The sequence below is a fragment of the Numenius arquata genome, chromosome 2 (assembly GCF_964106895.1).
Source record: "Numenius arquata chromosome 2, bNumArq3.hap1.1, whole genome shotgun sequence".
NCBI classification, from domain to species: domain Eukaryota; kingdom Metazoa; phylum Chordata; class Aves; order Charadriiformes; family Scolopacidae; genus Numenius; species Numenius arquata.
In genome coordinates, this window is record NC_133577.1 from 47,500,675 (window position 1) to 47,513,434 (window position 12,760).

Below are 12,760 nucleotides of genomic sequence, written 5' to 3' on the forward strand. Positions count from 1 at the left end.
CCTGTATGTTTCTTTTGAATTTTTAATAATGGAGGTATTGCTTGGTAACAACAAAGAGAAGCATCAATTCAGAACCTGTTGCTTCTGTGCTGGATCTGTTACAAAGGTCGGATGGAAGGCAAACTGGTCGAGAAAAATTGCATTTGAAGGGCTAGATGCTTTTACCAGCAACAGTCCCTAGTGTGTTCAGTTGAGTTTCAAACTCACTCTTAAACTGTGTCCAGATGACCGATTTCAGTATGGTTTTGTTCTTCCAGTCACTTCTGATATATTTCCCTACCCTTGCGAACAGAGGGAAATATAATCCACCAATAACACTTGCATGAATTAGTATTATTTCACACTATTAATTGAAATGGAAGCTGTTAAATAACAGTCACTCCAGCAGAGCCCAGCTCCAGCCCACAGGGCTTTAGAGTCAAGAATAAATACCAACAAGTTTGTTTCACAGAAGGAAAGTCAAGGCTCCTGCTGGGCACATTTGAATCTCAGTGCTCGAAGGCGCCTGATCTGCCATGACAGAAAATCATTAGGGCAGATGGGTTGTAGAAGAGCTGGACCTCTTACTGCCCTTCCTCCACCTTCTGTGCTTCTCATGGGTCTCCCTCCAGGATCTGACTGCAGAGCTGCCTCACACCTTCAAGCTGTCCATGAATTACAACAGCTGACTGCTTCCAGATCAGTAGTGAGTACTTGTAAATGCTTTCATTAGTTAGAATTTATGTTTGCAAAATACCATGTAGTTCAGGCCTGTCTGTTTTGAACAGACAGGAAGAAAATACAGAATCATTCGCTTTGTCTAAAATAGATTCTTCTCAGAGAAGACCATCCCCAAACTCGTTTCAGGTTCAGTAAACTAAAAAAAGGTTGCATATTGAGGAGGAATCAGCTCACCTCTGACAATGACAGCTGTTTACATGGACCACTGTGCTCCCTCTTGCACAAGTCTCAATCTCTGGCTGTTTGGTTTTGCCTTCTGTCCCCTGTGTGGCCTTGTATTTCAGAGATCATCCTCTCTCATCTTTAATGCATGTGCAGACATCGGCCATGGTGCTGCCGTACACTGATACAATGGAATACTTCCCCGGGGACTGCAGATAAAGTAAGCGGGAAGGAAGTTTGCTATAGGATATCCGCCAAACCAATTTTCAGACACGAGTAGAAGGCTCAAAGCATTTTCTCTCTCCCTTCTGGAGCACCAAGGGCGCTGGCCTTGGTGAAAGGAGGCACATCAGGACTCTGGTTTGTGATCTTGTGTTACAGTGGCTTATCCAGGCTCAGTCACCAGTGAGACTTGGACAAAAAAAAAAAAAACCTCCTGTAGAATCTTTCTAATTTCAAATGTGCCTCAGCAATCTGAGATGATGATAATGAGCAGACACAGTGATCAAGCACATCCTTGCCCCTCTCTGTAGGCCAGGTAAGTACCCCTCAGCCTGCTGCAAACATGAGCCGTCCCCACCACTAGTTTTACTTGGTATAGAAGGGAGACACCCAGACACTAAATCCAGCATGGAAATGGGTTTGATTAGCAGCTCTCTGAAAAAGTATAAAACTATAATATATATAAAAATATATTTTTTTATTTTTATTTTTTATTATATATATAAATATATAAAATATAAAAGTATAAAATCCAGCTATGTGACCAATTCCCTTCCCCTTTTTCAAAATTATCATCTGTTTTTAGCCAAACACAGCCAATCCCACTGCCTGTGGTGCAAGGTTCAACACTGCTGAAATGTTTGTGGGCTCATGATAGCATCCGCATCTCTTCCTGCAGGGAGGGACTCTCTCACAAACCTGAGATTTGGATTTGAAACCCACCCTGAGTGAATCCAGACTCTGATATACAGTACAGTACATCCTGGTACAGTCACATAATCAGAAATAGGTGTAACATTCCTGTTAGCAAGTAACTGCACATCAGATCATTGCAATAGTAATAAGCAGTAAGAAAGGATTCCCTGCCCTGTTATAATTGTTCTTATTTAAGTACCTGCTGCTCAGACAATAAGTTTCCTCTAACAAGGCCAGACATGCTGCTTTTGGGCTGGCTGAGCTACTTCCTTCACAACCCAGAATCCAATGACATTTTGATGCTCCAGAGCCATTTCTTGGTGAAGCTTCCATTTCTGGACCAAAGTTGCCCCAAAGCCTCTGCTCAAAGAAACTGTGGTCCTAAAAATAAAAAAAATTAAAAAAAGGTGCCATTCCTCCTTAAGTTTCTCCAAAACATGCATTTATCCCACACTGAAACCAGAATTACCTAAACCCTGCTTTTTAGTTAGCCAGTTACAGCCCATGAAGGGTCTGGATAGAGGTTCACAACCATGGAGATGCCACTGAAAATAAACAGAACTTACACTCTGCCCTCCCTTTGGAAAGTATCTGCTTCTGGTATGGAAAAGCCACTAATAAGGTCATCATCGTCTCATCCAGCTCCAGCGGAACTAACTCCCACTACAACCAAATTTGACTTCTGACTTTTAAACCACAAACAATGCATTAAGTCCTGAAAAATCCCAGCTGCTATTTGCAGCCTTTGGACATCTTATACAACTAAACAAGACAAGACTTCATGTATATTAAACATGTAAAAAAGTCAGGCATTACTCAGATTATGAATGAAAAAAAATATGGATAGAAATCACACTTTCATGTGAAAAAGGAAGTTAAACCATCATTTAGCAAAAAACAGAATCTGTTAAGTCTGGCTTCCCAGATCTAGATCTGTAAGGGGCACTATTCATCACCACTGAGTCAGCTGGGATTGCTTGGGGGCAAGCATTGATCGTTTCGAGACAGTCAATCAAACGTATGTTCTGTTTTACAGCAGGTGCAATACATAATATGCATTAAATGAAGACACATTTTTGTCTGAAAGAGGGATGGAAAGATCCTTCTGGATACTGTGGGAAGAGACAAGGAATAAATCCATATTGATTTAAGGGTAGCTTATTTTAAAACACTGAGAAATGATGCCACTTGTTTTACTCGCTGTAATAGCACTTCAAGGAACATAACTCACACTAAAACCATCTTGCTTAAGATTAGTTTTCTTTCATGGAAGAAATATCCTGCACAGTGCCAGACAGCCCTGATGGTGTTATGCCAATGCTGCTAGAAGAATTAGCCCCATTACAATTGTCAGTTGTCTTCTGGAGAGCAGTATTTATAAACAGATCTGCGCTGAGTGACAGCTCTTTCCCCTGGCTAGATGCAGTCCAAACTCCAGTCTTCAAAATACTTTCCTGATTGGATTTTAAGATGTTAAGAATGATGCTCGTGCTCTCCCTGTGATTAATAACTGAATGTCTGCAGTTTTGAGGATAGGACAAACAATAAATGAGATTTAAGTGATGAATTTCCATCTTTTTAAATGAAAGGTAATCCCCCTTTGCAGCTGCAAGGGGCACAGCATCCCACTTACAAGGCCCCCTGTCCCTAGGGCTGAGCCAAGGTCTATAGCTGTGTTCACAGCCTGGCTCTCTGCTCCCTCTGCAGCAGCTGCAGCCCCCCAGTGGGCAGGGGAAAGGGGGAACTGCACCCTCAGCTACCAAATTTCTCCCCATCCCCTGACTCGCCCCACACTGGTATCCAATGCAAAAGCAGCTTTTACCTGTCCTGCTGATCCTGGCTCCCTGGTAAATAGAATCATAGAATGGTTTGGGTTGTAAGGGACCTTAAAGATCATCCAGTTCCACCCCCCTGCCATGGGCAGGGACACCTCCCACTAGACCAGGTTGCTCAAAGCCCCATCCAGCCTGGCCCTGAACACCTCCAGGGATGGGGCAGCCACAGCTTCTCTGGGCAACCTGTTCCAGTGTCTCACCACCCTCACTGGAAAGAATTTCTTCCTGAGATCTCATCTAAATCTCCCCTCTTTCAGTGTAAAACTGTTACCCCTCATCCTATGGCTCCCCTCCCTGATCAAGAGTCCCTCCCCACCTCTCCTGTAGCCCCTTTAGGAGCTGGAAGGGGCTCTAAGGTCTCCCCAGAGCCTTCTCTTCTCTAGGCTGAGCACCCCCAACTCTCTCAGCCTGTCTTCATAGGAGAGGTGCTCCAGCCCTCGGATCATCTTTGTGGCCTCCTCTGGACCCGCTCCAACAGGTCCATGTCCTTCCTGTGCTGAGGACTCCAGAGCTGGACACAGTACTCCAGGTGGTGTCTCACCAGAATAGAGCAGAGGGGAAGAATCCCCCCACTCAACCCCATCCTTCCTTCTTACCACATCCGCCTACCGTCACTTCATTCCTCCATGTCCATCGCATGGGAGTACATGGATGTGTCCCTTCTCAAGGTATTCAGATAAGCCATGTCAATGTCTTCTTCTGCAGCAGGGAAAGGCCTAACTCAGGTTCGTTCATGTCGTCTGTACGGCCTCCCTGGCTCAGGGCGATTTCATGGGCTGGGGGGAGGGAGCAGTTCTTAAGCTCTTTTGCGAGCAAGCCTGTGTTGTTGTGGGGAGTTTGTATGTAAATACACTTGTATCTCTTGAGTTCTAGGAATTCTTGTACAGTCTCAAGGGAACTAAGGTCCACCCCTACATTTTTGTCTCAATGGAATTAAGCCACAGTCTTTTGTGGCTGATAAAGCTTTTTGCAGCCATCAGAAGGCATTCCTCATCTTTCAGAGAAACCAGAGACAAAGCAAGATTAAGTAACTTCTCAAAAACTGAGCAACATAACCCATTGCAGAACACAGATATAATTAATTCTCCTAACTTCACCACTATACTATTATGTCTTTTCCCTTTTGAAGCTAAATAACAGAAATAATTGCTTAAGTGATTCCTCTCCAAGCTGCATAAGCAATTTATTTCTCAATTTTTGCTCTTTTCTTCACAGCAGATTCTGATTTCTGGTCTTAGAAGGGAATGAATTCTTCCTATTTTAGTAACAATTTTGAAGTTACAGACATCAAATATAAAAGAATAAGGAAAGCCTACTCCATTTACTGAGGGAGCTGGGATTGTTTAGCCTAGAGAAAAGGAGACTGAGGGGAGACCTTATTGCTCTCTACAACTACCTGAAAGGAGGTTGTAGAGAAGAGGGGATTGGTCTCTTCTCCCAAGTCATAGGACAAGGCAATAGGACAAGAGGAAATGGCCTCAACTTGCACCAGGGGAGGTTCAGATTGAATATTAGGAAAAATTTTTACACTGAAAGGGTTATTAAGCACTGGAATGGGCTGCCCAGGGAAGTGGTTGAGGCACCATCCCACGAGGTTTTGAAAAGACGGGTTGACATAGTGCTTAGAGACACAGTTTAGTAATGTGGGATTTTTTTTTTGTATGTTGTTTTTTTTTTTTAAATCAGAGTTAGGTTGATGGTTGGACTAGGTGATCTTAAAGGTCCCTTCCAATCTAGATGATTCTATGATTCTGTAAAGCTAGAACCCTGTCATAAGAAAAAAATAATAATCAATGCCTGCATCCAAATTATGGTACTTAGCAAATTATTTAAATCACTTCTTTTTCCATTTTCCTTTGTGGAGATAGCTGCTTGTTTTATTTCTCTATGTCTATAGATGGAGGGGGGAAAAAAACCACTGATAATTTGCCATAGGAAAAAAAATAAAATTCAAAATAAATTTTCATGTGGAACATCTTCACTTGAAAGAAACAACTTTGTGCTTTCAAGAGAGCAGGCTGTAATAAAGCTACTCAATCTGAAAAGCCAAGTATAAACCACTACATGCAGGAGGGAAGGGGAGCTGCGTCCAAAAATACATCTATCTTACATTCCCTTTGCTCTCAGTCTTCAGAAGGGAAATGATAAGATGGAATAAAGCTCCAGACCGCTGATGACCACAAACTTCAAAATTGTATTGGCAACATCTACTGATATAGAGAGATGACAACTGAGAATCAGAGAATTTGGGTTATTTTAGATGCTTCTACAAACAAATACAATGTATTGAACCTTCTGAACATCCATCCAGCAGCAGATAAATCAAGGTCCAAGGGGGTTTTCAGCAGAATGAATATAATTTCTCCCTGACAGGCAATACCATCTCCACCTACTCACAGGGGGGATGAATGAATGACCTACTCACCTAATGAATGAAAGAGAAGCAGGAAGCCAAATACAGTAGTATAAAGCGGTGTTTTTTAAAATACATAAACTCTTCATCTAACCAGACTTGAGGAAATCTAATCATGTCTGTTACAGACAGTTCCAAACAAGAACTTTAAGGGAAAGAGAGCTCCATCCAGAATTGAAGTTGGAAATATATTTAGCTCGTTAAGTTAGTGAAATCCTTACGGAACACCACAGGATATTACTTTCCACTAGCCATAAAGCTTGGTCTTGATGTGGGACTTCCAGTCCATTCAAAGGTGAGAAGATCAGATACTTGTTATACCAGAACTTCAGTAGGAAAGCAGGAAATAAGCTGCTACAGAAGGGAACAAATCCTCCTCCAGGAAAGCAACTGTTTGCTTTCAACCAGGAATCCGGAGTCACACTTTTCTGGAGACTGCAAGCTTCTGGTCGGAAGAGATTAGCAATGGAGGTACATTGAGTAGGGAGAAGCAGCTTCGTAAACTATACCAGTTAATTCAAGTAGCCATGTTCATTGGTTCGCCAAAATAATTAGAAGCTAATTATGGCACGTGCAATAGAAAGACAGCTGATCTTGATACACATTGTCTTCAAAGAACAAATGCTTACAGACTCTCCAACAATGAGCAGGTGAAGATAACCCAGGAGCTCTGTGTCTGAGCAGAAAAAAATAGGGAAGCTGCACTTTGCTGCAGCTGAGATGCTCTGGCCTAACTGATAGGATGCTGAATACAAAGCAAGAGTCACAAGTTAACCCAAACCCCTAAAATTAGAGGGAAGAATGTTCTGTTCTAATGACTCCATTTTCAGTGTCTCTGCTTTTGGTCATTTCTATTCTGTTCTGATCTCTCAGACAGCTGTCCTCAGAGAGAAAGAACAACTTTTGTACCTCTGAAATAGCTGAAACAGGCACTCGCAGCTGTCAGAGACAGGTGACAAGCAGAATCATTTGAGAAGTCTTTAGATTAGACAGAGAAGGAATTTGCAAGTCCATTTTAAGAAGATAAGACACGTCCTCTTTTAAAGTTATGAACCTGGCCATAGCTTGGAATTAAAAGCGAGTATTTCCTTGTACTGTTGCAGTTTAGAGACATTAAAGTGTTGTCTTTTCTTTGTATTCAATGGATCTAGGTTTGTCTTAGTGACAGAAAAAGACCACTCCTCCCCAAATCTTCCTGTGCCTCTCACCTTGCTTTTGGTAAGAGCCAGGAGAACAACTCCATGATCTGCTGCTTCTGGGACAACCCCACCTTCTTGAAAAGCATAAAAGGCTTCCAAAACACTAATAAATGAACTGTCTGTAGATCACACACAAGAAAGCTTTCGGTTGTGCTGTAAGGACCCGCAGGTAAACAGAGCTGAGAACTGGATTTCTGTAAAGAGACAGAAAGCACATGGTGTGGTGCTACACTGAAGCACATAAGAACTTCACCAGCACAGAGGTCTCCTTTTGGCTCAGGAAATGGGAAAAGCCCGAAGGAAAACAAGGCAGGAACATGTGCACCTGATGCAAATGAGAAACTTCAATCTCATTTAGGCCTTGAATCTTCATTCAAGATTGCAGAAACTGGAGTCTTCATTATGGCCACAAAGATGCTCAGAGGGATGGAGCACCTCTGCTATGAGGACAGGCTGAGAAAGTTGGGGATGTTCAGACTGGAGAAGGGAAGGCTCCAGGGAGACCTTAGAGCCCCTTCTAGTACCTAAAGGGGGCTACAGGAGAGATGGGGAGGGACTCTTGATCAGGGAGTGGAGCAACAGGACAAGGAGTAACGGTTTTAAACTGAAAGAGGGGAGATTTAGATGAGATCTCAGGAAGAAATTCTTTCCTGTGAGGGTGGTGAGACACTGGAACAGGTTGCCCAGAGAAGCTGTGGCTGCCCCATCCTTGGAAACAGTCAAGGTCAGGCTGGATGGGGCTCTGAGCAACCTCATCTAGTTAAAGATGTCCCTGCTTACTGCAGGGGGCTTGGACTAGATGACCTTTAAAGGTCCCTTCCAACTCAAAACATTCTATGAGTTGCAGTAGGACAGGGAGTGAACCAGACTGGGCATACACAGAGAATAAGCTCCAACTGGCACAGAGCTGGATGTATCTACGATAGCCAAAGGTTTTGGGGGGTTTTCTGAGTCTCACCACACCATGTATCATTTTCTTCTATAGGCAAGAAAATGCTATGTAGTGAAGTCTTTGCAGCAGTGCACCGAACTGTACAAATATCAAACAGGCTCCATTCTTCAACTTTTCTTTCAAGGGTTGTCCCCTCAGTTACGTCACGGAGAATCCCACCACAGACCACACTGTGGGGCTCACTCACGTTTGCGCGTTAGACTTGTTGTGGATTCACGTTCTAGTGGTGGCAGCGGCAGGAAGGCAAGTGAGGACTTCACAAGGAGCGATGCAGAGGAGAGGAGTTGTTCCAACGGAGTGGTGCAAGGCAAGCAGCAGGCGCCTGATCCCAGCGAATGTGGCTTCTGGGAGCTACAATCAGCAACTCCAGCTGGGCCACTTGTTTGGGATTCCTGCCAAAAGATTTATAAAAAGAACCGTAAAGAATGTGCAACGGCTTTAAATGTGAATTTCAAATGCAGTGCAGCCAATATCCATATTTGTTGAGGCTTCTATCCCTCAGCTCTTCTCTAAGGCTCAGCAAGGAATGCAAGGAGTTTCTTCTGCCCATCTAATTTTATCCTCTCAGAGATATCCACCAGCATGAAGGAACAAATTAGTCAGTGCGATTTCCTAATTACTTCCAGCTCTCAGAGAGAGACTCAAAAGATACTGGGAAGCAAGTATCTTTTTTTTTTTTTTTAAATCAGCAAAACTGATAAACCAGCCTTCAATTTGTGTGTTGCTATACATGGAAGTCTTGTGATAATTCCCTAATAGGTGATCCCAGCCTTTACTCAAACTACTCACTGATATTAGTGTCCTAATATCAGACATTTCCAGGAGTTTAAACGGTGGCAAACAAGAATGGCAGCTACATGATAAGTGAAACGTGCACATGATTTCCCCACCAGACACATGAACTGGTTCCTCAAATGCCAGCAATGACTATTTAGCAAGATGCAACATTTCATTACCCAACAGGTTTTCCCATATTCTCTATCCGAAGCACACTGGCATGACTGGAGGTGGGTTCATCCAAGTTCACAGGAGACCTGGCCCCATTTGTACGGAACCTGTGCCAGCCACTAGCTGTGGGAGCTTCACTAGCATGGTCCAGCAGCCTTCCAAGCACAAAAAGGAAATCCAGTCACCAAAAGGGTTTTTGTCCTTGATATGACATATAGAACCTCACAGTGAATATCACAAGTCACTTGCTCAAAAAAGGAAGTTATACTACAGAGCATAAAACCCCCTCAACACCAGCACTGTAAACAGGTCAGGTGTGGTAGTTGAATCACTTCTTTGATTCCTCAATTAATATACACGTAAATGTCCACTGCTTCTGCAGACACCTGTATGAGACAGGGTACTGCAGCTGGAAATGAGTTAGAACAATCCCAGACTCCTGATCTAATTCATACAACAGACTCCGTTCTCCTCCTGTTCTCACATGTGTACAAGAGACTCAGAGGCAAGTGAAAAAACATGGAGTCTGTTGGTTTTCTTTTTTCCTGGTTTGAATACCAATCTTAAATGGCAGTTTGTATCCGGGGGACACAGTATAAAGAAGTCTGACACAAATCCATGCCCCCCCACCAGACAAGGCACCTTGTTTGCCTTTTAAGAACCAGGAGTTACATGTACCTTCAACTAACAGGACGGGCAGGTCCCCAGAGTTATCAGAGCTTTCGCAGGGTCCTTCTTGCAGCAGGGCAGGTCTCCTGCTGGGCATCCATCCAGACTGCTGCTCCTAGGAAGCTGGAGCCAGTCCTGTAAGACACTGAACATCTGTACACACTTATTTACGGCACAAATTCTTCTCCAACCTCAAGCTGTTGCTGCTTTACAGACGTGCCAGGAAAGGTCAAGTTCAGGAACTAACAGTTTAACGACGAGCAGGCAAACAGAGGGCTTGGGAGGGCCAAAACCTCCTCCTCCCCAAAGGTCACCAAGATTCATCCCCTAGAGAAATTTAAAATTATTCAGATCTCTCATGGGACATACTGTCATTCTAAGCCTCATGACAGTTCATGACACTGATCATGTTGTGAGGCAGCAAGCAAAAGAACTGTTTTGATACACGAAGTCAAAAATAAATTAATCAAGACAGCCCGAAATTCAGTGTTTTATTGCTTCATGGTTATTAGTTACACTTTGACACAATGTACTTTGGAATGAATTGGCACCTTATATATAATTAAAAAACTTAGCATCTTACAGCTCATATAATTGGCACTATAGAGAAAACCCACAGATCTGTCATTTTGACCCAAGATTAAAAAAAAAGATAAAATGTTTACATTCTTTACTGTTGGCAAGTGAACTCTCATTGTGGAAGGCCCTTAAAAAAAAAGTGAATAGAAACTAACAACCTAAACGCCCTCCAAAAATATCTAAAACCAGCATCAGATAAATCACTCCCCTCCTTACACCAGTCTCTTTGCTTTGGTACTTTTAGTACACAAGTGCACAGTAACTCCCTCATCTCTTTAACATGGTCAAGACTACACTGACTACTTTGGGTGACAAGAGGAGAGACTCCCACACACCATCCTCAGCACCCACGCAAACAGCATCTGCATCAAAAGTGACATTGCCTCAGGATTTCACACATCCCAAGAGGTTTATAAATACTTTTTTTTTTTTAATTATTACTTTTTAAAATAACTCTTTTGAATAAATAAATGACAGCTGTAACAGCTGCATTTACTTTGGTGACCAGTTATCCCTATGCAGCATAAGTTAAATTCATAAGGCAAGTGGTGAGATAGCAGAAGTGAAGTCCCTGAGGATCAGCATCTCTGTGTTCAACATGTTTGTTTCACGCTGTGTGTAGAGAGCCTGGAAAACAATCAGTCCCAAGGCATCTGCTTTTTAACCTCCGAGCACAGCTGCAGACCACACAATGAATAATTTCTGTACCTCTTCTGTAGGCAGGAATATGTAAATAAAAGAGAATACTTAGTAGCTGGCTGGTGGTGGGGAATTAGTTCTGGTAAACCTGGACCAAGTGCTCCACCTCGTGTCAGTCCTTGGCATTCAAAACGAACCTCTCGACGCCTGCTCAATAATCGCAGGTCCGTCAGAATAGTTTATGATTTCTTCTGGCTGTGAATTAGTGTTGTCCATGGTGCCATACGATTGCTGCTCCTTATGGGCAAACATCGTCCTTTCTGTAGAATAAGGATGCAAAACTCGGGGGACGTACATCTGAAATCACAAGCGTCAAGGGTTTTACTAGTCTCTCCAAGTACAACAGTGGGCTAAATTCACCCAGGATCATTTTTCCCCTTGCCACTCTTCATCCATTTCCCATTCTTCACCTTAACACCTAAGGCCTTTTGCACCCTAATGGACGCTTCCTGCTGCAGCACTCACCCATACTTGTAGACTGGGGCACAAAGACCTCTATTTCTACCTCAGTCCTACATCCTTTTTAGCGACATGGCAGGTAGGACCCGCTATCCACGTCACAACTCTCCAAGTCACAAAGCAGTGGCAGCTGACTGCATCTGGCGGCTGTCAAGATGTGAGGGTCTGTCTGGTGTAAGGCCCCAGTACGCAGTGTTACAGAGCTGCTGGAAGTAGCATCTCTCAACTACTCCCAAAGCATCAGACGAAGGTACTTCTGGAAGGCCACCTGGGAACAGCCAAGGAGCCCATCTGCAGAACTCTCTGGTCCCACACACATATGGGAAGTCCCACAGTCCATTCAGACTAGTATCTCCTACACATGCTCTTTGGTAAGCAGGGTGAGAAATTAAGTGTCTCTAGGAAACGTAAGAGAATATTAGTAACTCTTAACTTCTTACAGAAGATGTTGGGATGGTTGGTACATCTGTGTCACTTCCCCTTTCACACTGTGTGTCTTCTATCTGTAACCAGTAACAGGTGGGGAAAGAAAGAGACACAACATCAGACTGGAAAGTCAATACAATCTACAGAGATCATAAGCACCCAAAAACCAGCACAGAGAGATCCCTGTGCAGTGCTGGTCCTCTCTCTTCCCATCCTCTTGAGTTCTTCTTCCATGCTACTCTTCCAAATTCAGTTCCTGCTACCACTGACAGCATTTCCACTGTGTCCAGCAGCCCACCTGTACTACCAGCCCTCTTTAGCCATCTTACCAGGATGAACCTCTGTGGACAGACACCGCTAACGAGAAGATAAGAACCACCCAGCTGGAATAGCTGGTGCTACACCAAGGTGCTGAAGGGTGTGAGGTATCCATCGCTTACCTTGTAATTCAGTGGGCTCAGGTACTTGAAACAGCCAAAACAAGTGTAAGCCAAGCAAATAACAATTGTGATGTTGACAACTAGGAAGGTAAACATGGTTGTAGGTGCTTTAAAGCCTAGAAAAATATCCAGAGAATACAATATAAAAATACATAGCAGGAAAAAGAAACAAACCTTTTATCTTGCCCATTTTCAGAAGCCCTGTGGTTTGGTTTTTTTTCCTTAGAGGACTGGGCACACCATTTCCAGCCACAAACAGAAGAACCTCATTATGCACAAATCTTGTTGACTGGTAAAACTGCTGAGAAAGTTGTTTCCCCAGCTTTCTTAAAGGCCAGCTG

At 43.3% G+C, this 12,760-nt stretch overlaps 1 protein-coding gene across 1 annotated transcript in view; it reads right to left on the minus strand.

The window, feature by feature from the left end:
• Positions 1-10,296: 10,296 nt before the first annotated feature.
• Positions 10,297-12,760, minus strand: part of TMEM63A (transmembrane protein 63A) — a 29,413-nt gene continuing 26,949 nt past the window's right edge. Inside the window, exons 20-22 of the mRNA XM_074162442.1 lie at positions 12,420-12,535; positions 11,994-12,056; positions 10,297-11,391 (exon numbers count right to left, since the gene is read on the minus strand). Of these exons, the coding sequence (XP_074018543.1) occupies positions 11,221-11,391; positions 11,994-12,056; positions 12,420-12,535 (350 nt within the window). The 3' untranslated portion in view covers positions 10,297-11,220. The remainder of the gene's footprint in view (positions 11,392-11,993; positions 12,057-12,419; positions 12,536-12,760) is intronic.